The 27,553-nt window shown below is 39.2% G+C and overlaps 1 protein-coding gene across 1 annotated transcript in view; it reads right to left on the bottom strand.

The window, feature by feature from the left end:
- LOC113933655 (S-adenosyl-L-methionine-dependent tRNA 4-demethylwyosine synthase TYW1) overlaps nucleotides 1-27,553 on the bottom strand; it is a 226,578-nt gene that overhangs the window by 6,550 nt on the left and 192,475 nt on the right. Inside the window, exons 14-15 of the mRNA XM_027614018.2 lie at nucleotides 23,844-23,954; nucleotides 15,904-16,071 (exon numbers count right to left, since the gene is read on the bottom strand). Coding sequence (XP_027469819.1) covers nucleotides 15,904-16,071; nucleotides 23,844-23,954 — 279 coding nt within the window. The remainder of the gene's footprint in view (nucleotides 1-15,903; nucleotides 16,072-23,843; nucleotides 23,955-27,553) is intronic.

The following is a 27,553-nucleotide window of genomic DNA, read 5'->3' as shown; positions in this document are numbered from 1 at the left end:
AGAATGGCTAAGATTAACAAGTCAGGAAACGACAGATGTTGGCGGGGATGCGGAGACAGGGGAACCCTCTTACACTCTTGGGTGGGAATGCAAATTGGTGCAGCCACTCTGGAAAACAGTATGGAGGTTCCTCAAAAAGTTGAAAATAGAGCTACCGGATAACCCAGCAATTGTACTGCTGGGTATTTGCCCCAAAGATACAAATGTAGTGATCCAAAGGGGCACCTGCACCCCAATGTTTATAGCAGCAATTTCCACAATAGCCAGACTACGAAAAAGAGCCCAGATGTCCATCGACAGATGAATGGATAAAGAAAATGTGGTATATTTATACAATGGAATATTACACAGCCATCAAAAAAATGAAATCTTGCCATTTGCAATGACGTGGATAGAACTAGAGGGTATTATGCTAAGTGAAATAAGTCAATCAGAGAAAGACAATTATCATATGATCTCAATGATGTGGAATTTAAGAAACAAAACAGAGGATCATCGGGGAAGAGAGGAAAAAATAAAAACAAGATGAAACCAGAGAGGAGACAAACAATAAGAGACTCAATCATAGGAAACAAACTGAGGATTGTTGGAGGGGAGGGAGGTGGAGGGATGGGGTAACTGGGTGATGGGCGTTAAGGAGGGCATATGATGTAATGAGCACTGGGTATTATATAAGACTGATGAATCACAGACCTGTACCTCTGAAACCAATAATATATGTTAATTACTTGAATTAAAATAGTTTAAAAAATTTTTTTAAATAAACAGATGAACATGATAGAGAACCCAACACATCTGAAAGTCTGAGAGGAGATACAGGTGGCAGAGATCTAGACAAAGAAAAAATAAGATCAATATTAACTCCAAGGAAACCAAAAGGTATGCTGGAAACAAACAGCAATCATAGGAGACTGCACTGCTTAACAGTGAAGAGTGTTCATTTGGTCATATAATGCATAGAACTATGCTATGCATACATTGCAAAAGTGGGAGAACAGGAAAGGGTGTGATGAGCAAAGGTAGGGGAGAGCCTCATCTCATCTTCCATAGTATAAAGAGACAATGAGAAAAAACAATGAAAAGCAGCAATATTAAGTATGTAATTTAGAGATATAAAGACAAATACCAAAATAATCACCCCAAAGTTGAAAGTGGTTGTTGCTTGAGAGGAGGAAAAGGAGCTATGTTTGAGGAAAACACAGGGAACTGCTGATTTTTGTAATAAACTTTGACTTTTTAAATTGTCTATGTAGAATTTTTATAAAACTAAAAAACAAAATGTAAAATAGTAATGACCAATCTCTCAAAGCAAGGGAAGAGCATCTTATCAACAACCCAAACCAACAAACATGGGGGGAGGAAAGGGGAAGACCTGCACAACAGTGGTGGTGACCAACATTTATGAAGCATCCCACTGTGCACTAGGCACCATGTTTGGTTCTCTAGCTTGTATAACCCACTCATGTACAAACCCACTTGTGTAACAAAACTCATGTGGTTGGATTCTCATCTTTAAAACAGCTAAGTAGTAACAAATATGCCAAAGGTCCTATCCTTTGTAAGTGGAAGAGCCAAGATTCAAATTTGTGGGTGTTCAAGAGCCTATGGTCATTACATTATCACACACTGTGAGCTGTCAAACCAGAAAAATGACAGAACTAATAATAACCGTGGTGTCTTTCAGGCATTTTGGAGTGGAAAGAGATTTTTTTCACCCCTGGATTTATTTAAGTATCCTATTTCTAAGTTAACTCCCTTTGTTTAACTGATCTAAAAGCTACAGAAAATCATCTGTAGGCTCCAAATTCTTAGCGTCCTTCAACCTTCCTCAACATGAAGTATAAACAATGAGCACACTGAGGAGAAGCATGCTATTATTTCTCTACCCAAGTACAGCACAACAGAGACTGTCTGTTTCAAGGCAAATGCAGGGGAAACAGAAGATTTATATGCAGACCTCTACAGTTAGCTTGCTCTGCCTCTGATTGGTTCTGTTTTATTTACACAGCTTTTGTCCCTTCTGGCAAAATAATAATTAAATAAAACCGCCACAGTGAGAGATACTCCTCCCATTATCTTAACTGGTTCCTAATAGCATAGGCAGTCTAGGTGAGCACATTTCTTCTTTTTTTTGTAGATGAAGAACTGACTTCCCATTAGTTTCAACAGTATCTTCCATACAGAGAAGTCTATATGGAATAACGCCAGCTACAGCTACTTAAACTCAAAATGCCACACCAAAAATTCTTACCATTTGGCCTATCAATCTCATGCCTCAACCATGCTGTGCTGAAGTTATTCCAGGTCTTAAATTATAAATACTGTGTAACTACAGGGAAAGTTCTAATCATTCAAAGGCATCATAGTTCTACACATCCAAGAGTTAAAAATAAGGAGGAAATCCTGCATATGAGCTAAAAAGAGCAAATCAAGAGCTGTTGATTAGTATCACCACTGGAGAGAGTTTGTGCAAATATTCCTCCACATGATACTGCAGTATTCTTTACAGAAAAGTCAAATTATCAGCACCTTTAGGGAAGACTCCTTATTAAAGGCCTATTACAGGCAAGGCACTATTCCAGTTACCTCACATTTGTCACTTAATTTAGCCAGCACAATAACCCTGTAAACAAAGTCACCACTACTTTTCAGATAAGAAACATGAGAAACGGTGAGTCTGGGATTTGAAAATAGATATAACACTTCAAAGTTCAGGAGTCCCCAAGACCACCCTCACTTCTGTCACCAGTTGTAAATTCAGGGGTTCCCAAGACCATCTTCAGTTTGACAATTCACTAGAAGGGCCCACAGAATTCACTGAAAGCTGTTAGACTCAGTATGGCTTACTACAGCGTAAGGACACAGATTAAAATCAGCCAAGCGAAGAGCCATATGGGACGGACTCTAGGAGAGATCCATGCATGGAGTTTCCAGTTGTCCTCCTTCACTGGAATAGTGATCAGAGCTAATCTCAGCCATCAGTGATGTGCAAGAATAGGCACAGAGTGCTGCCAACCTAGGAAGCTCACCTGAACCTTGATGTCCAGAGTTTGTTGTTGTTGTTTAAAGGGGAGGAGGGTGGAGGGGCAGAGGGTGAGGGAGAGAGAATCTTAAGCAGGCTCCAAGCCCAGCACGGACCCCTAAGTGGGGCTCGATCTCACAACCCTGAGATCATGACCTGAGCCAAGATCAAGAATGGGATGCTTAAGTGAACGAGCCACCCAGGCACCCCAATTAGTGTCCAGAGTTTTAATTGGGATTGGTCACCTAGCCATAGTTGATTGCAGCGTGGCTGACTTTAGTTTCCAGCTCCTCCAAAGGTCAAACAAATACTGTGTAGTCTAAAGCCCTTACCCTAAATCAACAGGCTTAGACTATCAGGTGTGGTCCAAGTCCCCCAGATGAATGAGGATACTCTTCACAGGCAGGACATTCCAAGAGCTTGGAAATCACCTCCTAGAAGCTGAGGGCCAAGATCAGCCCTTTCTTTGGGTAAAATTACAACCAAAACTCAAAAGTCCACACACAATGGACCAAGTAGAGTAATACAAAAATAAAAAAGAACACTAACCAAAAAAGACTCATACATTTCATTTGAATTTTCACACTCTCAAGAAGTTATGATCTTAGTGTTGGTTATTTCCTAAGTTTAGACATACAGTAATACTTACCAAACCCCTGGGAAAGTACTGGTTAGAGGACGGAAGAGGGGCTGCCAGGCCTCCTCATAACTCAGAAGAACATGTGAACTGGGACGGAGTAGAGGAAATCCCAGGGTAGTGTGAGGGAGAAGTGATTTTGGAACACAAAAAAAGAGTGCTATGGTAGTACTTGAACTTCCCAGATTTATGAATTTTGTTCTTGAGTACCCTAGCTACAGCTGTGTTGTTTGTTCTTTGGGTAAGAGGAGGCAAAGATCACACAGATTTCCCAAGTGTACCTGCCTGCCCGCAACAGCAGAGCGCTGAGCAGAGTTGCCTCCTTTTTTCTGAGGAACCACTTTGAGAAGCAAAACTACAACAATGCATTTGAATTCTAGATATATCCAAGTGCAATTAAAAAGTTTTTAAATCTGGAAACTCAATTTCTGGAATTGCAATCTTCATCTACAATTTTGTTGGAGTAGAGCTAAGTCCTCTCCGCAATGTCACCAAAATGCCAATTTTCTCTGAAAGTAATTACTGGAAGCAACCAGGCCTCTGATAAGCATGAGTTCCACACATATCACAGAAGGCAAAATATCCTGTCAGTAGCTTTCGTTGGGAGACCACTGCATAAGACCTAAATGGAGACACACAATTCCCTTCCTACTCCAAGAAAGAAGGGCTCAAGGAAGGGACAGCTCTTCCTTCTCTCCCTTTACAGACTGGAAATTTATATGTCCAAGAGAGAGGAGTCTGTGATCAACACTGAATTATGTACAAGGTCTTAAATGTGGCAAAAACTTTCTCAGAGTTGACCTTGAAGGAGATCCATGAAACTGCTTCTTGGTGAGGGGGTGGGGATCTGCGCTGTTCTCATTGGACACTTACCTCCATTTCCCTATCTTGTCTGACTGCTCTGTAGCACTTGAGAGACAGTATGATGTCACGGTCACCATGTCATTTGTATTCTGAAATATCTGGGATTGAATTCTAATTGTGCTTATGCTCTCTTAGCCTGAGATATCTCCCTTAGAATATGAAGAAAAGTAGTATTAATGACTCATAGGATTTTTCTAAGAATTAAATGAATTAATGCACGCACAGCATTATCAAAATGAACTTAATAACAGTTATTGATTGTTGAGTTTATCAGCAGACACCAAACTAAGGAATAATAACACCAGACAGCTCATCAATGATGAAAGATTCTAGAACATTATGCTGAAAGACAACAGAATAATATCTGCAAAATGCTAAGAGGGGTTGACAAAGAAGCTATAAGGCTTCTTTGTCAGCAAAATGACAGAAGTCCTCCCCCCCTTTTTTTTTATCAGTTATTACTTTAAATGTAAATGGATTAAACTCTCCACTCAAAAAAAAATCAGAGATTGCCAGAATGGATTAAACACACACACACACACACACACACACACACACACTCCAACAGTATGTTATCTATAAGAGCCTTCCTTTATATCCAAAAACATATGCAGGTTGAAAATGAAAGGAGGGAAAAAGATATTCCATGCAAACAGTAGCCAAAAGAGAGCAGGAGTGGTATAGTAATATCACACAAAATAGGCTTCAAATTAAAAAGATTGTAAGACAGAAAGAAGGACAATTTATATTAATTAAAGGTTCAATACAGCAAGATACCATAATTATAAACATTTACATATCTAGTACCAGATCATCAAAATATATGAAGCAGGTATTGGCTGAACTGAAGGGAAGAATAGACAGCTCTACAACAGTAACTGGAGAGTTCAGTATCCCCATCCCAATAATGGATAAAACAACCAGACAGCAGTATGGAGACAAAGGACTTGAACAACACAATAAATAACAGTCTGCCCAATAATACAAAATACACATTCTTCTCAAGTTTTAATGGGACATTTTCCAGGACAGACCATCTTAGGCCACAAATTAAATCTAAATAGATTTTAAGAGATAAACATCATATAAAGTATCCCTCTAACCATAATGAGATAAAGTAAATATCAGTAACAGAAGGAAAACTGGAAAATGCACAAATTTGTGGTGATTAAACAACACATTCCTAAACAACCAGTGGATCAAAGAAGAAATTGTAAGAGAAATTAGCAAATACTTAAGAGACTAAGTGAAAAGGAAAATACAACATACCAAAACTTATGGGACATAGCAAAAGCAGTACTAAGAAGGAAATTTATCGCTATAAATGTTTACTTTAAAAAGATCTCCAAAAAAAAAAAAAAGTAAGATCTCAAATCAACAACCTAACCCTACAACTTAAGGAATGAGAGAGAAAAAAAAAACTAAACCAAAAGCTAGCAGAAGAATGGAAATAATTATGGTTAGTGCAGAGATCAAATAGAGAACAGAAAAAGAGGAAAAAAGCACTGAAATCAAAAGCTGGTTCTTCAAAGAGATTAACAAAATTGACAAACCTCTGGTCTGACTGAGAAAAAAAGAAAAGACTCAAATAACTAAAATCAGAAATGAAAGTTGGGACATTATTACTGATTCTACGGATATAAAAAGGATTATACAAGATCATTATAAATGTACACCAACAAATTGGACAATCTAGATGAAAAGGACAAATTCCTAGAAACACAAAACCTACCAAGACTAAATCACACAGATACAGAAAATACGAATAGACCGATAATTGGTAAGGAGATTGAATCAGTAACTAAAAATCTCCCAATTAAAAAAAAAACTCTGGACTTGATGGCTTCACTGCTATATTCTACTAAACTTTAAAAGAAGAACTAATACCAGTCTTTCTCAAACTTTTCCAAAAACTGAAGAGGAGGGAATACTTCCTAACTCAGCCTTATGAGGCTTGCCTACTAAAGCCAGACAAAGATACTACAAAAAAAAAAAAAAAGACATGCCAATAACCCTTATGAACACTGATGCAAAAATCCTCAACAATATAATATTCAAAGCAAATTCAGAAGCATACTAAAAGGATTATATACCAAACCATGTGAGATTTTCTACTGGAATGCAAAGACGGATCAACATAGGAAAATCAATGTATTATATTAACAGAATGAAGAGGAAAAAAGAAACCGCATGACTATCTCAATTGATGCAGAAAAAGCATTCAACAAATTTTAACATCCTTTCATGATAAAAATACTCAACAAACTAGGGATAGAAGGAAAATACCTTGACATAATAAAAACCATATATAAAAACCGACTGTAAACATTATACTCAATGGTGAAAGACTGAAAGCTTTTCCTCTTAGATCAGTTAACAAGAGAAGGATGCCTGCTTTTATCACTTCTATTTATCATACTACTAGAGGTTCTAGCCAGAACAACTAGGCAAGAAAAAGAAGTAAAAGGCATCCAAATAAGGAAGGAAGAAGTAAAAATAGTTCTGTTTGCAGATGATATGATCTTGTATCTAGATGTATCTTGTCTTGAGAATTTGGCACTTGAGATTAGACCAAGTGATGGATGCTTGAGTTAAGTTGGGGCTACAGCAGCCATACCAGGTGATATGAGAAATGAAGAACCAAAAGTAGCCAAGAGAAAAAGAGGGAGAAAAAGAAAATAGGAAGGAGCTGGTCAGAAAGGCTGAGAGACAGGTGGGTGCGAGAAGCAGCTTGACAACATCCTGTTCCAGACAGGTTCACTGGTGAATTCTACCAAATATTTAAGAAAGAAATAATACCAATTCTCACTATTCCAGAAAACAGAAGCAGAGAAAACACTTCTTAACTCAGTCTATGAGAGCAGCATTGCCCTAATACCAAAACAAGATAAAGACATTACAAGAAAGGAACACTACAAAACAGTAACTATCATGAACATACATGTAAAAATCAACAAAATATTAGCAAGTCAAATCCAACAATGTACTAAAAAAATTAAACACCATGACCAAGTGGGATTTATTCCAGGTACGGCAAGGCTGGTTCAACATCTGAAAGTCCATTAGTGTAACACATCATTATCAATAGGCTAAAGAAGAAAAATATGATCATATCAACAACTGCAGAAAAAGTATATAACAAAAATCCAAATGGATTTATGATTAAAAACTCTCAGCAAACTAGAAATAGAGGGAAATGTCCTCAACCTGATACACATCTACCAAAACCCTACAGTGAACATCATACTTAATGGTGACAAACCAGTTGCTTTCCCACAAAATCAGAATCAAAGCAAGAGTGCCCCCTTTTACCATTTCTAATCAACATCATACTTGAAGTCCTAGCTAACACAATAAGACAGGAAATGGAAATAAAAGATACACAGATTGGGAAGAGAGGCATAGATAACACGATTAATTGATGTAGAAAAATCCAAAGAACCAACAATAACAAAATACCCTCTGGAGCTAATAAGTGATTACAGCATGGGTGCAAAATGTGAGGTAGTATTTTGAGAAATATTAGCTAACTGCTTTCTCATATACCAGCAATGAACAACTGGAATTTGAAATTAAAAACACAGTACCACTTACATTAACATCAAAAAAATGAAACACTTATGTGTAAATCTAACAAAACATGTACAGGATCTATATGCAGGAAAAAAAGTGAAAAAAGTTTGGAAGATCTAAATAAGAGGTATTTCATGTTCATGGATTAGAAGACTGAATATTGTTAAGATGTCAGTTTTTCCTAGCTTGATCTGTAGATTCAACTCAATCCCAAACAAAATCCTAGCAAGCTAGTTATTATAGGTATTAACAAACTGATTCTAAAGTCTAGATGAAAAGGCAAACAACCTAGAATAGCCAACCCAACAGCCAAGAAGATGAACAAGTTGGAGAACTGATACCACCCAATTTCAAGACTTGCAATAAAACTAACAAAAGTCAAGATTGTATAGTGTTGGTGAAAGAACAGACACATAGATCAACGGAACAATACAAAGGCCAGAAAGAGACCCACACAATACAGTCTACTGATCTTTGAAAATGGAGCACAGGCAATGTAATGGAGTAAGAACAGTCTTTCCAACAAATGGTACTTAAACAACTTGACATCCACGTGCAAAAACAAAACAAAACAAACCTCATAAAATCTCAATATAAATCTTACAGCTTTCAAGACAGATCTTAGACCTAAGCACATAAAACTACAAAACTTCTAGAAGGTAACATAGGATGAAATCTAGGTGACCTTGAGTTTAGAAACCTGGCACCATCCATGAAAGAAAAAGTTGATAAGCCAGATTTTATTAAAAACGTTTGCTCTGAGAAAGGTAGTTAAGAGAATGAAAAGTCAGGGCGCCTGGGTGGCTCAGATGGTTAAGCATCTGCCTTCGGCTCAGGTCATGATCCCAGAGTCCTGGGATCGAGTCCCACATCGGTCTCCCTGCTCAGTGGGGAGCCTGCTTCTCCCTCTGCTTCTCTCTCTCTCTCTCTGTCTCTCATGAATAAATAAATAAAATCTTTAAAAAAAAAAAAAAGAATGAAAAGTCAAATCACAGACTGGAAGAAAATATTTGCAAAACACATCTGATAAATGGCATGTATCCAAAATATATAAAGAAGTCTTAAAACTCAACAATGAGAAAATAACAAACCCAAATAAAAAGGAAGCAAAAGATCTGAACAGACACCTCACCGCCGAAAATGTACAGGCGGCAAATAAGCATATGAAAAGATGTTCACTCATCTTTTCACGACATTATGTACTTTTCAAAACCTATTCAACTTTATAGTCCAAATACTGAACTTTAAAATATGAAAATTAAAAAAAATCATTTAGGAGGTCAGGGGATCCCAGGAAGAGGGGCAGACTGTGTGAGAATCTAACTATGTTATGAATGTATGAAATAACTTCACTCAAGGGGAGGAAGAGGAAAAGGTGCTAAGTAATTCTGGAAATGAGTGGAGCTTCTAAGACTACTAAAGGCGAAAGGACCTACACACAAGCAAAAGAGGTTAAACTTTTAACTAGGGTTAAAAGTTCTGATACGGCTATACTTGTATATTGGAACTGAACGATGAAGTAAATAGATGGCTGATATAAAGGAGCTAGGTTTCTCACTGTTAGAGGGGGAATTTACAAATCAGCAGGAAGAGGAGGCTAGAGTGAGTCATGTTGGCAATGGATTAGAGTTTGAGACATTAGTAATGTTTAGCTTAATACAGATGCAAATGGATGCATGTAGAAATATTTACAGCCATGTGTATATACAAAGGCTAGAATATACACACAGTTTCTTTGCTCTATCATATACCTTTTAGAGGGCATAAAAGAAGAAACAACACCCTAGCAGCAACAAGCACACCTTCACCCAGATCTTGGTTTCTAACACCATTCTTCAATAAAGGAACCAGGGCTCCTGATAGAAATAACTGATTCTAGGACTGGAGCAGAAAATATATAAGATGAGCCTGGAGCATCTTGTAGAGTCAGAAAGTAAAGAAGTGCTCAAAAACAAAAACAAATAAAGTCCTGAACACTGATGTCAAAGGAGCACAAGAGCCAACCAGAAGAGATCCTAGTGGCCAGAGCTAGAATAATTTGAGCAAGGAAAGAAATAAAGTAGAATTGGGTTATAACCCAAAGTATAAAATAAATACCATAAGTCCATACTGTTATAAAAAATGACTGAATAAATTAAGAACTGGGGAAAAGAGATAAACCTATTGATGTATATATTTCACCCGCAAGGATGTGGAACATAACTCTCACTCCTTACAAACGGGCTGGAGACAGTGACATCTTTCCAAAGAATAAATGTACAGAAAGGGGAGGGGAAGAGTAATTTTACAGTGGAGACACCTGAGAAGCACTACCTCAATTTGCTGACCAAGGTCAACATCACTAGTTGTAAATCATGTTGGCAGTATGCATCCCTGATACAATATGATGAAAATGGCACTTTACCTCTGTGGTCTTCCTCCTAAAAACCCACAACCCAAGTCTTAGGAGAAAAACACTGGATACATTTCAGTAGTGGTGCAGGCTATAAAATACTCCATGAGTACTCCTCAAAGCTGTCAAAGTTATCAAAAACAAGGAAAGTCTAAAAAACTGCCGTAGCCAAGAGGAGCCTAAGGGACATGACAATTAAATATAATGTGTCCTCCTGGATGGAACAGAACAGAAAAAGGACATTAGGTAAAACCTAAGAAAATCTAAACTATGGGCTTTGGCTAAAAACGCAGCAATACTGGTTCATTAGCTGTAACACAGGTACTACACCAATGTAAGATGTTAATAACAAGGCAGATCTAGAGTATAGAGAAATTCTTTGTACTATCTTCTCAATTTTTCTATAAATCCCAAACTGTATGTACTAAGACATAAAACTTATTTTTTTAAGTAAGCAATTAAGTTTGAAAACAATGCTTTGTGGATGTGCAAGCCGTACGTATCACCCACTACTTGGTTTCCACTGGCAGTGATCCACTTGAATAGGATATCACCAACATGCAGAGAGGAAGGACTTCAGTGTTTCTAAACTAAAATTCTCTAAGTACATTGTATTCATCATGGTCTTATGAGCCTGCGGACTGACAGGTCGAAGGTTACATCTGAGCTGCTAATGGAAAACACAGGAGCAGAAGAGTGACGGTATCTCCTCACGCCGGCCCCCCGTCCAGAGCACACAGGCCGGCCCTCCCTCCCCCGGAGACAGTCTCCTGCGGGCATCTGTACTTGCCTCTTCGTCCCTCCAGCTCAACCCTGGAACTAAAACACGCTGACTTACTTACCTCGAGTCTGTTTCATCTTTCTTTTGTCCAAAGTCGAAGAAGCTCATTGAACGCCCCACTCCCACCCACTAAAGAAACTGCGTCTTATCCAGAGCAGAAACTCCTTTTCTAGCGTCTAAACACCACCTCTAAATGACAACACTGTTGTAAAAAAAAATCATCCATTAAAAAAATATGCCACTAACGATTAAGAAATGCTTTGCATGTGATATAACATATGGCAATAACAAGATCACTGTAAATGATGCAAAAAATGACCACGGAGTATTCTGGGAATGGACAGGGTAATACAGATTATAATGGATTCTCCAGGGGCTATTCCATGTTGTGAAAATCTTACTAATTTAATGCAGAATCTTTAGAGGTCATCTAAACGTAAATATTCAACCAACGCTTGAAATCTCTAGAATTTTTTTTTCTTTTAAAGAATTCACCTTACACTTTGGGCTACATGGTATCCTAGATCAGAGAATTTAAAATTTTTGAAATGGATAAAGAAGGAAAGACCACAATAGAAGGATATTCAGTGCTGCACTTTATGGCAATGTTATTATTTCTGCTAGCCAACTTTACTAGAATCCGAAAAGTACAGTACAGTAGACAGGGGAGACTTTCAAAAAGCATGGATCGGCATCAGATTCCTGCTGCAGGAAAAGAGAGAGGAAATGGTGAATAGGAAAACAACTGTATTTAACAACTAGCGGGTCACTGATGACCTATAAAATAGCAAACTCAGTAGAATAAATATTTATTGAATAATTGAATGAATGAATGAATGAATGAATGAATGAACAAATAAGGAAGAAGGGAAATACATATCAAAATTAGCAAGTACGATGGAACAATGTCTCTGCTTTCTGAAGGCAAGACGGTGAAGAAGGAAAGGAGGGACGATGAAGAGGCTGTCAGTTCACTAAACAAACTCGGAGAATCCACTGTGTCCCCGGGACTCTAGCAAGTGCTGGGGATGACATTCTTGTGTTCCAGGAACAACCCAAAGCTCCTTAAAGAAGGCAGCCTTATCTATGCACATATAGATCTGAGAAAAGTAGCCCCCAAGAAGATTTGTTTTACAGTTTTAAGGAGCAGAAATTCAGCAGATGAATAGAGGGGTGGCAGGGTGGTGAGTACATTTCTGGCAGAAGAGGTTATCTTGCGCAAAGGAGGAGGAAAAAAGCAACATGGCGGTACTTTGTAAAGGCCCAGAGAGGGGGCCTGGAAGAAGGCCGAAAAGGCCCCGATTGTGAAAGCCATTAAGAATCAAATAAAATATCTATGTTTTTCTTTTACGTTCATTGTGAAATGTCCTGTTTCAAAAATATGGCAGAGAAACAATAAGCTTGGAATTGGCAGTATAAACAATGAGGTCGTTAAACAGTCAATACCTACTCTGTTATTTATGAACTAAATGATTTGTTTTATGGATTCTTCCAGTCTTTAGGTTTTGTTTTGTGTTCTTCTATTTCTTTCCTTTGTTTGGTTTTTGGTTATAGCTCTGTTTTTTTGTAACCTTAAAAAGGCATCCATCGAAACAAAACAAAACAAAACAGAACAAAAAGGCATCCATCGGTAAACTGCTGGCCTACTTATTAAATGGGATCTGAAAGGCTCTGATTAGGATCAGGCAAGGATGTTTTCATGTAAGTTACAGGAAAATCTTTCCAGTAACATTGCAGGGGCAGCCTTGTAACCATACTGGGTGACACTTCTAACATAAATACAGAAAATCAATTTACATGGAAATAATCTGCTAAATAATCTACTAATCAACAGTGTACCAAGTGGACTGGCATTAAGGTTCACTGAGGAGATACCAAACCAAAAACCATAAATGTCAACACTGTGGTCATAGACTTCTGTTTCTGGACAAGATGGAGGCTATGCACTTCTTCCTATTTCTCCCACTATACAGCTAAAAATCCCTGTATATGATATATAAAACAAATATAAGACTTTAAAGGTAGATTTAAGAAGGCAGACTCGCTAGGGATCTCGAGACCTGAGGAACAACAGTGGTGCATTCCCTGGGTTTTATTTTTGTCTCTTATATCCTGCACTGGGTGCTGGAGCCCAGAAGCCTGGCTGAAGCCTGCAATCCAGAAATACCAAAGGGCACAAACAGTAAAAAAAAAAATCTTAGAGCCCCATGAAAAACCAGCTTTTCTTAGCCAAAGGACCAGGAAAAGGGCAACCTAGCTAGCAGGACAGAAAACCTTTCAGCAACAACCAACCTAGGCCATGAGAAAAATGCCCGATTCTCATCCCAGGTCAGTCAGCACCTAGTGGGGATCCTAGACTCTCACATTTGCCCAGCCATATTGACCTGTACCCTCCCTCCTCACTGCTGGGGAGCTCTCAGAGAAGGTGGAGCAGAGGATCGGGCCATCCCAACCCCCCTCTGTGGTCTCAGGAGAGTTGACCTCCACCTGGCCCTAGCAAGGTGCCTCTCCCCACCCGTGCTGCAGTGGGGACAGAGGAAGCTTAGCAGAGAGCCAAGACCTCCACCACTGCCTAAGGGCAACGAGACCCCCACATCATCCCATACTGTCACTGGGGAGCAGCAGGAAGGTGGTCCTTCCTCCCTAGTCAGAGTGGTATCAGAGGTTGCTGAGGGGAGAGCCTGAACTTCGACATCTACTTGGCAGTACTGACGTGACACCAGCCCACGACTCACCTAGGAGGAAGGAGAATAGCCTGCACTGAATATCTGACCAAGTCTAGCACTCTGCTCTCTCTCCCTTCGCGCCCTTTGTTTCAGACCCTCATCACTTCACCCTCGGACTGTTGGACTATTACAACAGTTTTTAACTGGTTTCTCTGTCTTTTAGTCTTGCAGTTCATCCCCTGTAATTTTGCTAGAGAAACTCTTCTGAACCTCAAATCTGCGTGTGTCACTCCCCTACTTAAAACCCTTCAGTGCCTGCCCATGCTGTACAGGAAAAGGCACAACTAGGACGCCATTTAATACCATCAGGGCTCCTGCCACTGACCATCACCCCCCTTCCTTTCCCTTCAACCATTCTTTTGACCGCCAGCCATACCGAACTCCTTGTCGTTCTCCCAACAGGCTAGAACTCTGCACTTCTCCAAGGACCTTTCCTTGTACGGTTTTCTGCTTTAGTGTCCTTCCTAGCTGGGCTGCCACCGGACATCCTGTCAAACAGCAACTCCTCTGTGAAGCCTCTCCTGATGGTACCATATCATCCTAAGTACACCCCTCTGGGCTCTACTCTAATCTTCCATCATTGCTCTGATAAAACTTTGGGCGCATTTGTTTTGATAGTTGCCCTTTTTCTCTGTTAGACCATTCTTGAAGGCAGGGATTATTTGCTTAACTCCTCTTTGTATTCTTAGTACCCAGCATAGTGCCCGACACAACTTGGGTGCTCAACAAACATTAGATAATGAGGGTCAATCTCAGACTCTCTCCTCATGCTGGCTTGTACCTGGTAGCTCTGCCTGTTATTACATTTATCACATTAAATTTCACTTATTTGTCAAAGTATTTGTTAATGGAGAACTTGAACAGAAAACCAGACAAACAGGTTTGTCGGACTACTAGATGAAAGCATCTAGTAGCCTAGATTTGCTTTGTGGCTACTTTAGTCTAGTAGCTTTCATCTAGTCTCAACAACAGTCATCCTATCTGATGTGAAATGCTGGGGTCCAGGAGCCAAGAGCAAGAAACGATTCTCAAGGTGTCTTTGGTGCAAAAAGGGTGGTTTTATTAAACCACAGGGACAGGACCTGTGGGCAAAGAGAGCTACACTGGGGTTGTGAGGAGTGACTGACTCTGTATTTTCAAGTTGGGAGGAGGTTAGGGACAGCATAAGTCTCTAAGGAACTTGGAAACAAGGTTTCCAGGACCTTGAGGGGCTAGCTGCTGTTAGGATAATGTCATTTACTACTGTCTAGTAAAACCCTAGTCATGAGACCCTTCAGCTGTGTATCAGGGAGCCATATGTTTGGAGGATGATTACTAACTTATATCTTGGGGTGGAGGGAGAGAGAAAAAGGAAGTTCCCAAAGGGATTTTCTATGTTTTTTGTTTTTTAAAAAAGATCTTATTTACTTATTTGACAGTGAGAGAGGGAACACGAGCAGGGGGAGTGGGAGAAGGAGAGGCAGGCTTCCCACTGAGCAGGGAGCCCGACGTGGGGCTCAATCCCAGGACCCTGGGATCATGACCTGAGCCGAAGGCAGACACCTAACGACTGAGCCACCCAGGCGCCCTGGGATTTTTGATGTTAAAGAAGACTTACAGGATCCTGGCGGTCGGGCTAATGTCAAGCTAAGGCTGCCTTTTGCCTTTAGCAAAGTATTAACACTGAGGCAGTTGAGTTCCTGGAGGAAGGTCACCCTGCCTGTCCCAAGTACTTGTCAATGGACTGTAAGTTGTAAGGAAGTTTAATTTTTTTCTGTATTTCTTTGGCCTTTGTTCTCCACATCATTACCTACACACACCCACGGAGGGCTTCCTTAAGTCTGTTTCAGGAAAGGCAGAAAATAAAGGGAGGAGAAACTAAAGAGGAGAAGGAGCAGATAGAAGAATGCATAGTTGAGTTCTTCTTACCCTTTTGTGAGCTATCAGGAGGCAGTTGGAATGTTCATGTTCACAAGCAATTTCATAGTCGGGGATCAGATCCACCAAGTCACAGACAAAGTGTATCACCTCCTCGTGCCAGGGCACATTGGCCATGGTGAGACTGCTTGCTGAACTCTCCCCACAGTAGGTGACACCCTGGGGAAGGATTACAACAGTTAGAGATAATTACAGACCTATTTAAATGTCATCCAACAAGAGTGTCAAAGCCAGAAAGGCTTCTAGAGACAATCGACCCAACCCCAACCCACCCAATCCAATCCAATCCAATCCAATCCAATGCAAAGGTGAAGAAAGTAACAGTGCATTAGAGATGATAAAATCTGCTTAGGAGCTCACACAAGTAGGCAGGAGCTCCCAGGCCGATGCCATCCCCACCCTGCGACTGCAGTGCTCAGGTACCCTTGCTTCATGCGGTCACAATCTATGCTAGGGCAGAGCACTGTATTTGAACCAGTAACATATCTTTTCATTCAGATTCCTTTGTGCACTATAATAGATTAATTCTCAAGGAATTATAATCTCCTGGACCAATAATGGAGGCATGGTTGACACCCACAAAAATTCAGTGAACAACTTATTCACTGGGAAAATAAATGAGCTCCCATTTTCCAGTACAGCTGAGGTTTGATAAGATGGGTAAGGTTTTCCTGTAAAGGGCCAGCTAGGGATCCCTTTGAAATTATTCTTTAAGGAGATCACTTGGTAATGCATTTTCTAAATGGATACGTATAAACACAGATTCACGCCAAACAGGAAATACATTTGTGGCTATAAACACATCCCTCTCACACACTTACATGTATAAGCATGTGTCTCCTGAAACTTCCAAGTCTTGAAGCTTCTAAGTCTTTTGAACTCTCCCTGACGGCTCAGGCATATAGGACCCCAAAGTTTCATAATTAAGTTCTCTTTTTGGTAAGTTACATAATGATGCATTTACCAATAATAAGGAATATCTTAACTTTGTAGGCTCTTTAAATACTCAAGGATCAAACTTTCTTGACAAGTGTTTTGAATATTCTAGATATGCTACTACTAAGGAGGGAATAACTGAAATATTAAGACATCCACTCACACTCTCTCTCACACATACATGGATGTGGACGCATATGCATGCAAGCGCGCGCGCGCACACACACACACACACACACACACACACACACACACACACACAGATTGGAGGGGGTAGGGTGCCACTTTATGAAAAACCCACAGATGAGCACTGTAGAGTGACCGTGACCCTGCAGATGGTGGAGCTGGGAGTTGGCCGAAGACTCAGATGAGCTCTGCAAAATGCTCAGCTCCAGATGGCTGTTCAAAAAGATTACTGGTATGCTAAACCAAGATGACCTTTGCTGAACATAAATTAGAAGTGACCCAGCTTAGTTGTAATAAACAAGAGCATCTTCTCTATCAGCCCGATGATTTACAGAATTCATTAAACTGAGCTTGAGAATTAGGTGAATTTAAAAAAGCAAATAATATAACAGTTTTAAAAATCTTTAGGTATGGCTGAAAAATTGTGCTAAATTTCCCCCAAATGTATACAAAACACAAAAATGATTTACTGGTAGGTCAAATTAGTCATAAAAATGAACTTTATTTCAATTTAAATGCTGTTTATGATATGTGAATTATATGAACAAGCATGTACACAGCAGCTAATACAAAGGAATTTACTGTTCATATTTAAAAAGTTCCTTGAAACAGACGTTTGAGAACTTACATTTATGACAAGGGCTTTGGAAAATATTTTAGTATTTCCTATTCAGCAATAATAAATCATGAGACCTTAAGCACAGACTTGCTTTGGAAAGGCAATGAGAGAACGAATGCCACAGCTGTATTATTATGCCTTCACGTGACACTTTCCCATTCGTTCACATAATGCTTCATACTTAGCCAAATTCTTTTACATAGAAGTTCTCATTTTAGCCAGACCAAATCCTCTGGGGTAGGCAGTGTGAGCAACTTTCTGGGCCAACCACAGAGCCCCAGTGTTCTCTGTGACAGAAGTGCTATGGGCAGAAATCGGTCTCAGTGAATTAGTCTACGGAGAGTCACCTTTGGGAAGCCCGAGCCCTCCCTCAGTCAGGCTCCTAATGCCCCCTCCTCTGGGGCTCCCTTCTCTTCTCTGGCTACTTCACTCCATCCTACACTCCTACACATCCTAACCGATGACTTGCCCTGACTTTGTTCCTGATCACACTACCTAAATTGTCTAAAAAGGCTTCATTTTCTGTATCACAGCTATCTGCTACCTTCTCATCCTACCACCACCCTGCCCCCACCCCCTCTATCACCACCACCAAGTTTTCCCCTCACGATTTTGAAAAAAGAATGAACTCAAGAAAACAGATGGGTACAATGTGGCAACTGAAAAGCACTCACTTCAGAATCTATAGGTTGCGGAATGACAAGCAGACCCAAAGAAAGTTCCTGAAGAACAGACAAACTGCATCTCTGGGTTTGTAGTGAACAGCATAACCCACACCATTACATTGGTGCCTTTCAGATGGATCGCTCTGTTCTAGGACATGGAGGCCATAAGGTCTTTCACTGGCTGCTTGGACAGTTTACCTGAGGATTCAAGGTCTGTAGGAAGAGCAGTATTTTGTCAGTCTGTTTTTAATTTTAATTAAACTGACTGGGTGTCAAAAGACTCCTGATATTGTTTTTGTCTTCTATAGTCTGATGAGAAATGTTGTCTTCATGACTTTTTGCACAATATACCCAAAACATGACACTCTATCCTAAAAATGTTTGAATAACTCTTCCCACAAAAAAAAAAAAAACAGCCCAAGCTTCTCAGCATGGCACGAGCCCTTCCTACTAAACTGTCCCACTCAGCGACCAGTTTTTACCTGGCTAAATTTTCCACCATGTCTTTGATCTCTGTTCAGGAACTCCTCTTCAATCTAATCCCAATCTCATCATAATCCTGTACATAGCTTTTACCAGATAACTGGTATAATTCTTTCTAAATACTGAGCTTATAGAGGGAAGGGCTGCCCGTGTTCTTCTCTGTACCCCCAACCAATCTATGCTGAATGACCTGAAGATCAAGTCACATATTCTTTTGTATGTCATTAAACTCCAGAACCCTCTTCTGATCTAACATAAAATTTCATTCACATTATTCAGGATTTTTCTGCTCTTTAATGATCAGTTATTAAGCAAGCTGGGGACCACTATGTGAATAACTGGCAATATTCTTTACCTTTGTGCAAAGAAAGGGAGTGAGGTCAGGCTAAGACATTTGTTTTACAAAATGCACTCTGCAAGGACTGAGCTCTGCAGGCAGTTACGGTGCCAAAATCGTAAAGGAGGTTTAAATCATCTGACAACAAATTATTACCGAGCACTTACTATTCTCAAGGTGCAATGCAGGGAGAGAATATAAAGACAGTATTTCATTTACAAATGGATTGTGCTATGAAAGTTTCTCAATACGGCAGACGTTTATAACATGAAACACATTTTCACAAACAAGCAAGCAAATAATGATCACTAAGATTCTGGGGCTAGCAAATAAAGGCCTATTTAAGTCTAATGAAGCTAAAATATATGTTCATTTACAGGGAATAAAACAGAAAAATGTTTTATAAGACTAGCAATGAAAGAAAAGAGGGAACCAATATAATAAAGAAATAGCTTCTATTGATTTAGTTTAAATAAATGTGCTTAATGGAAAGTGATCTAAACATTTACTGAATCCAGGCATATATTATCCCACTGAATTCTCAAAACAAACCGATTAAAGTGATACTATTATTCTAATTTTAACATTGAGGAAATTTAGGCTCAAAGAGGATCAGTAACCTGGCCCAGGCTACATCAGTACTTTTTAGGAATGCATCAAAGCTGTGCTCCTCCCCATTCCCCACAAGACTCCAGTGTGTGCAGACTAGGAGAGATCCCTGTGCGTGCACGCACGCTCACACACACCTGGAAAAGACAAAAGACATGAACAAGTAATGTGTTTGCTTCTGCAGGGAGCCCCAGGCCTATCACTAGCCTAGGGTCAATTTGTATTATCAATCTCACATCTCCAGGGCATTTATGTGACCCTGAGGTACTATTAAAATTTTAATGCCAAGCCCTTGTGCAGGTCAGACCCTGGGAGACTTCTTTTTTTAATCAAGAGCACAGGTGAAGGACAAGCTTCCAAGTACCATTCTATGTCAGTGGGTAAATTTTGCCCTAATTTGTGCTTTCACTGGAAGTGAGAGAGTCTAGTGTTTGGTGCTTTAAACCCAAGCCCTATCTCTACCAGAGCTACGAAGTACCACCAGGGTGGTCTCTCTTTTTCAAGCCCCGAAGGAACTCCCTTACAGACCTGACAGATGGCTACACTCTCAAAAGTATGTTTATTTTAACACAGTTACTTCTAAATGTTTTTGGAGGAATCTGAGGTTACTTAGCCTACCATATTGCTAGCTCTCACCAAATGTTTTTCAGAGAGGGCTTATTATTACTATTCTTAAAACTCCTCCATTTTAGAAAATTTTTCACTTTAATTAATAAGACAACAACAATAATGAAAATGCTTTTTCAGACCTTAAGCAGTTTAACTCTATTGAACAGGAAAGCCTGCCTTCTCCTTTACTGATTTCATTTCAATCACTGGGATTACAAAAGTAATGGACGCTCACTGTAATAATTCGCAGAGCATGGAAATGTGAAAAATAAAATTACTAAGCCTTTCCCTGTCCTTCTTCTAAATACAACACTGTGAACAGTCTTATATCCTTCCATACTTTTCCTATATCAATATATCCAAATATATATGGTTAAAAATATAACCAATAAATATTCTAGAACTTGTTCTGCTTCCTAAGTATACTATATTCTACAAACATCCCTTTTGCTACTTCAGCTTAAAAGGAAGATACTTCATTAACCTGCTGGATAAGTAAGGGCTGAATTTAACAAACCATGTGATCCAGTCCTCAATGGCACAGGTTCAGATAATGTAGGCCATTTCTCCCTCAGGCCTTCTACAAGAGACGAGCTGATCACTACCATGCAACTCTTACCAGGTTATATTTTATCATTTATGTAAGAAATTAAAATTGAGATTAGATTACGTATTTCTCTAAGAATTTTTAAATAAGATCTCTCCAAGTGACTCATTTTACTTCTGTAGACTTTGCCTTGTTTAATAAGACCATCCATTTCCCAAACAACATATCCCTATAAAATGTTGTATCTCTGGTGCTTTGATGAGGCCTGGCACATGGAGAGAGCTGAAAAATATCTGTTGGATGCAAGGGTAAAATAGTAAAATGGAACTCTAGTTTGAGAGAGACTATGTTATTACAACATCTCAGCTGCAGACAGAAGTTACGTTAATAGTTTGTCAAACTAAAAAATACCCATCAGAGAATTACACTGTTTACGAAGTAGTCATCTTTCTTTTAAAAATAATACTGGGTGATTCTTTTATGTAAACAAGGAAGGAAGGAAAGGAGGGAGGGAGTAAAAAGGTGACCGTGTGATCCAGCCAACTTGCTTTATAATAGAGAAGTTTTACTGCAACATCGTTGGAGGCAGCATTCTTTAATAGCTAAATCATAAATTAAAACACCATTAATCCCTGATGCTGGCAAGGTTTTCTTAAGCTGACACATACACTGCAGATGCAGTTTGCATCTCTGCATCATTAGAGCTCTTGCCAAGAGTAGCCTTTTTAAAATTAAGAGCAGTTTCAAAAGAAAAGAGTATCTTTGACCTGACTAGAGATGGAATGTTGCACACTCAGACAGCCAACATTTCATCTCTTCCCACCTCCCTGGCCCTCCAGAGTACAGTACCACAGAAAGCAGGACTTACTAAAAGACAGCTGTGAAACTGAATATCCCCTGAAATGACACGGAGTACAACCGCTTCATACACGTACACTGAAGAGTGGAGCTTTCGGAGACTGGGCGAATTTTCCAGTCACTTTTTCTCACTGTGTGGATTCTTAGTTGTCCAAAAAAACCATCTGCCTCGTAACACTCCACAGCTTTAACCACCATGGCATGCTGATGACTTCCAAATTATTATGGCCAGCCCTGTCTTATCCCCAGAACTCCAGGCTTATATAAACTATGGTTTATTTGGACCTGGACCTGTACATTGAAAAGATCTCTCAAATGATTGAGGCCAACACAGAACTCATGAAATGACCCTCAGACTTGCCGCCCTCCTCCACTGGTCTTTACCGCCTCAGTAAATTGTTCCGCATCCACACGATCGCTTGAGCCAAAAACCCAGGTGCTATTCTTGATTCTGTTTGTTTTTTCACTCCCTGCATCTCAAGGTCTGTTGGTTCTACTTCCAAAATTTATCCCCAGTGCACCCACTCCTCTCCAACTATATCGCCAACGACCTTCCCCAAGCCACATCTCTTGCGTTATAACTGGTCTACCTACTCCTACTCTGAATCTCTGTAACCTGCTCATGACAGCAGCAGGGTGATCTTCTAAAATCACAAATCGGACCACATCACACTCCAGCTTAAGACCTTTGCCCAGTACACCTACTATTCAAAAAGTTTACCATTAAACTTAGTATAAAACCCAGTTCTTTTCTTGCTTGAAAGTTCTAACAGAATTTGGCCCCATTCCACCTCTGTGATTCACCTTGTGTCTCTGCCAACTCCAGCTGTCCCACTGAGATCACATGGGACCTCTGACTGCTACCTGTGCCATCCGCCCAGAATGCTCTGACCCCAAGCCTCTGTGTACCGCATTGCTTCTTACTATTTAGGAATCAGTTGTAAAAAAGTCATCTCCTCAGAAAAGCCTTTCTTATGAAATCTAAAACAGCCAATCACAATATCTACTAAAACAATATCTGCCCTTTGGCACATCAATCCATTTACAGGAATCCATCCCAAAGAAACACTGGCAAAAAGAGGCCAGAGACAACCAGACATGACTGCCTCCTGCTGTAAGTATACAATACCACCAACCAATCTTGAAATGCAAACACACACACAAACACCTGATCAATCTTCTCTTGATCTTACGTCCAATCTATAGGAAATTCAGGGGGCACAGGAATGTGCAATCAGCAAAATCTAAAATAAAGACACAGGGAACTAACCAGGATAAATGATCCATTTTCTTCAACAAAAATTATTGGTGTGGGAGGTGGGACCGAGGAGAGAGAACACATTGAAGAGAAACTAACAAACTAAAAGAAACTTAAGAGAGAAATAATCCAATTTCAATCAATGACCTTTTTTGGACCCAGATTCACGAAGACTGTTTAAGAAGAAATAATTGGTCAAGTTTAAAACCTTCTATTTTCGATATTTGAATGACTCTTGTTAATACTGTGCAGTTGTTAGAACAGTATTCTGAATAAGTGTTTAAAGTGAGGATATATCTTTTAGAGACATATACTGAAACAGTTATGGATGAGTCATATAATGTGGGACTTTGCTTCAAAATAATAGGGTAAGGCAGAGAAAATGGGTAGGGGTAGAGTAGAAACAAGACTGGTCAGGAGTTGATAACTTTTGAAGCCAGGCGATGACTGGATAGAGGGTCATTAGACCAGTCTCTCTACTTCTGTTTATGTTTGAAATTTTCCACAATAAAAGTTTATTTTAAAGCCAACCAATTCCTCACTATAACACTATTTTATTTCTCGGCATATTAATGTTACAATGTAGTTTTTAATTATTCATTTTGTGTTGACTGTCTACCTCTCTATAAATATAAGCTTTAAAGAGCAAAAGCTTAGTCTTTACTGTTAGTATCCCCAATGCCTAGAACAGTGCCAGGTTCTTGATCAACATTTCTGAATGAATAAATAAAACATCTGGGACCCCCCCGTAGAGTTTTAAAAGATGCTAACTTCACCGTGGCCAACAAAGCACCATGGGATCACACTGGCCAGAAAGAGCTTACCTTCACTTCGATGAAGTCAGGATTCCCCAGGGACACCAGCTGAGCATAGGCCTGGAGTTCATCCACATTCCATGCTTTCACTAGAGTCAGTCTGTACACAGTACGCTGTTGCTAAAACAGAGGAAAAGCCAACTTTGGTTTTATTTTGGTGGAAGTCACACCTAGGAAGATTCTCAAATTTCTTCAATGAGAACCCAGCTTAGGTGAAATTCAGCATGAACTTTTATAAGTTGAAGTTATATTTTGTAGAAAGATGAAAAAAATGTACACAATATAGTAAGATTCCCATAAGCCTTTTAGGGGCATGGATGCTGCTAGCATATATCTTTTCTCACTCATAATCTCTAACACTATATTAGGCACCCAAATGTCTCCTGACAACTACACAATGAATTAGATTTAGTAAGGAACAGCAAATTGACCAAATAGTTTAAGACTGTTGAAAATTAATTCAAATAACCTTCAGGTTTTCAGGTACCAATCACTCAAGTGTTTATGATAAGAATTTCTAATGACTCTTGTCTTCTTTCCTGCTCTCTCGTCATTTAATGATCTTGTTGGCAGAAAAGGCACATTTATGAACTGTCAGTGTTGTCACCTGTTTACCCTTTAACCAAAAGAGGTACTGGTTTTCTGAAAAGCAATTAGACCACAGACATCAAAGGCTTTAGAAAGTTTATGCCCTTTGACTTTGTAACTCCCTTCCAGGACCCAAGACAAATTTTTAAATGTTCAAAGGCTTATTTCAACATCTCAGAACATTACTAATAATAGGTGAAAACCTACAGCAAGAGTGGGGGCAGGATCTATGACTTGCCTCTAACCAATAGTGTATGGCAAAGATGATGTGATGTATGTGCTTATGTGTGAATGATTATATCCATCTGCAGCAAGTTCTCAGGCAATATCCATGCTTTAAGTAGCAAGGTTCAAAACACTTGAGAGAAAAACAAAGTGAGGTGAGAAATGAACAAAATGACATCAACCTCTCTACTTTTGTCTATGTTTGAAGATTTCTGTAATTAGTGAAAAAGAAGAAACACTTGAGATCTTTAATGAAAAAAACTAATGAATAGTATTAGGCAGCCATACCATAAAATTTTCTCAAAAATTATTTTAAAATACAGTATATAACGCCTGAAAAGACAAATCTTCTGGATTCCTCTTACATAACTAGAATTCACCTAACAAAAATGGCAGAGAACGGCAGACCACTCTCATTTGTACTTATATACACAAAAATCTTAGAGAAATTTTAGCAGGTAAGATTCGGCACTATGTTAAAAATTCTAGGAATGTGGGGCGCCTGTGTGGCTTAGTCAGTTGAGCGTCCGACTCTTGATTTCGGCTTAGGTCATGATCTCGGAGTCGTGGGATGGAGCCTGGCATCGGGCTCTGTGCTCAGCGAGGTTTCTGCTTGAGATTCTCTCTCCCCCTCTCCCTCTGCCCCTCCCCGGGCTCATGGTCTCTCTCTAAAATAAATAAATAAAATCTTAAAAAAAATTCTAGGAATGCAAAGATGATTCATTACATGGTTCAACACAGAAAAATCCATGTGGTCATCTTCAGAGATACACAAAGATATTTGATATAACTTAAAAGCCATCCCTTATTTTAAAACAAAATAGAATAAACAAATCAAAGACCATTTGGTAACTAAACAATTAAAACACATTCTTTAACGGGTGCCTGGGTGGCTCAGTTGGTTAAGCAACTGCCTTCGGCTCAGGTCATGATCCTGGAGTCCCGGGATCGAGTCCCACATCGGGCTCCCTGCTCAGCAGGGAGTCTGCTTCTCCCTCTGACCCTCTTCCCTCTTGCGCTCTCTATCTCTCATTCTCTCTCTCTCAAATAAATAAAATCTTTAAAAAAAAAAACACATTCTTTAACATAAAGAAAACATTTTCCAGTCAATAGTCAATGTCATTCTCAGTCATTTAAAAAATACAGGCATTCCCATTTAGTCAGACTAACAGAAGAATGTCCACTCTGTTGTTTTTATCAACACTTCCCCTGAAAGTTAAAATCAAAGCAATAAGGCAAGGGAACAAGAATTATTGGATACTATACAAAAAATAATTACTTGCAAATGATGTAACTGACTTCTTGGAAACCCAAGAAAGTCAACTAGAAAATTATGCTAAGGAAAAGTGGCCAGTTATTAAATAAAAGTATAAAAACATACAGCTTTCCTGGCATAGATTAGTGGAGTAAAAATGGGTGCTGGGGCCAGACTGAATCCCAGACCACATACTTGGCTACCTTTACCCCTCTGTTCTCGGTTTTTCTTTTTCTTTCTTTCTTTCTTTCTTCCTTTCTTTCTTTCTTGCTTTCTTTCTTTTTTTAAGATTTTTATTTAATTACTTGAGAGAGAGCACAGAGAGAGAGGGAGAAGCAGACTTCCTGCTGAGCAAAGAGCCCGACATGGGGCTCGATCCCAGGACCCCAGGATCATGACCTGAGCCGAAGGCAGACGCTTAACAACTGAGCAACCAGGCGCCCATGTTCTCAGTTTCTACCCTGTGTAAAATGGGGGTCCTACACAGGATAAAAAGCATGAATCCATGTAGAACTTAGAACCCAGATTGCCAGCAGTTAAGTCCTAAACAGTATTAGCTACTAGATGCCAGCAACGACCATTATGAAATGCAAGGCAAGGAAAATTCTACCTACAACTGTAAAATACATTTATAAAATACCTAGTAATTAGTTTGTGAAATAACATGGACAGTCAAGAAAATAAACTTTTCTGAGGCCTAAACAAAAACTCACCTACATGGAGAGCCATGATAGATTTATAAACAGAATGTTAACTCCAGTAGGCGTTTAAAATTCCTTTGAACAAATAAACTGGCCATGATACCAACAGTAACAATAGCAGGAGTTAGCAATCACTTAGCACTTACCACACGCTGTGCTTTTAAGTGCTTAATATCATAGCAAAGATTCCAATATTTGTCCAATCTTTACAACAAATCTTACAAAATAGGTTTATTATCTTCACATTACAGTTATGAAATTGAGGCCTAGAGCTGTTGAATAAATTTCCCAAAGTTACACAGCTGGAAAACAGCAAGCCTGGGATATGAACCCAAACAGTATGGCTCTCTCTAACCCTAACCCTAACCTGTTAAAATTGTGAAATGAAACATACAAAGAGAAATGTATATAAAACATGTATGTGTAGCTAAAGGGGTTAATATAAAGAAAATACCTGTCGCTCAGCCACCATCTGTTCCCTTTGTCCCAAAGACACCTAATATCCTGATGTTCACATTACAGTTTTAGATTTTTGCCTGTTTGAAAGCTACATAAATGAAACCATTGTTCTTTTGTGTCTTGCTTCTGTCATTCAACATATTTATATAAAATGCATCCATGTCACTGGATGTTGACATTTTCTCATTTTGTCATCCAGTATTCCGTTATTTGAATATACCACAATTTATTCAACCATTCCCCCACTGATAGACATTTGGATTACTTCCACTCCTTAGCCATTACATAAAAAAATGCTGTTACACTTTTATGACCCTGGAGTTTAATTCTGCCTGTTCTAGGAAACTGTATGAAATGCTATTATAACATATATTCTTTTAGGTCTGGCTTCTTTCGCGGAATTTGATGTTTGTGAGATTATCCATACTGTTGGACCTAGCTGTACAGACATTTTCATTCCCATTTAGTGCTGCATTATATGAATATACTAC

This window comes from Zalophus californianus, chromosome 10 (genome assembly GCF_009762305.2).
Source record: "Zalophus californianus isolate mZalCal1 chromosome 10, mZalCal1.pri.v2, whole genome shotgun sequence".
NCBI classification, from domain to species: domain Eukaryota; kingdom Metazoa; phylum Chordata; class Mammalia; order Carnivora; family Otariidae; genus Zalophus; species Zalophus californianus.
The sequence above is the reverse complement of the archived record's forward strand: the minus strand, read 5'-3'. Positions and strand labels throughout refer to the sequence as shown.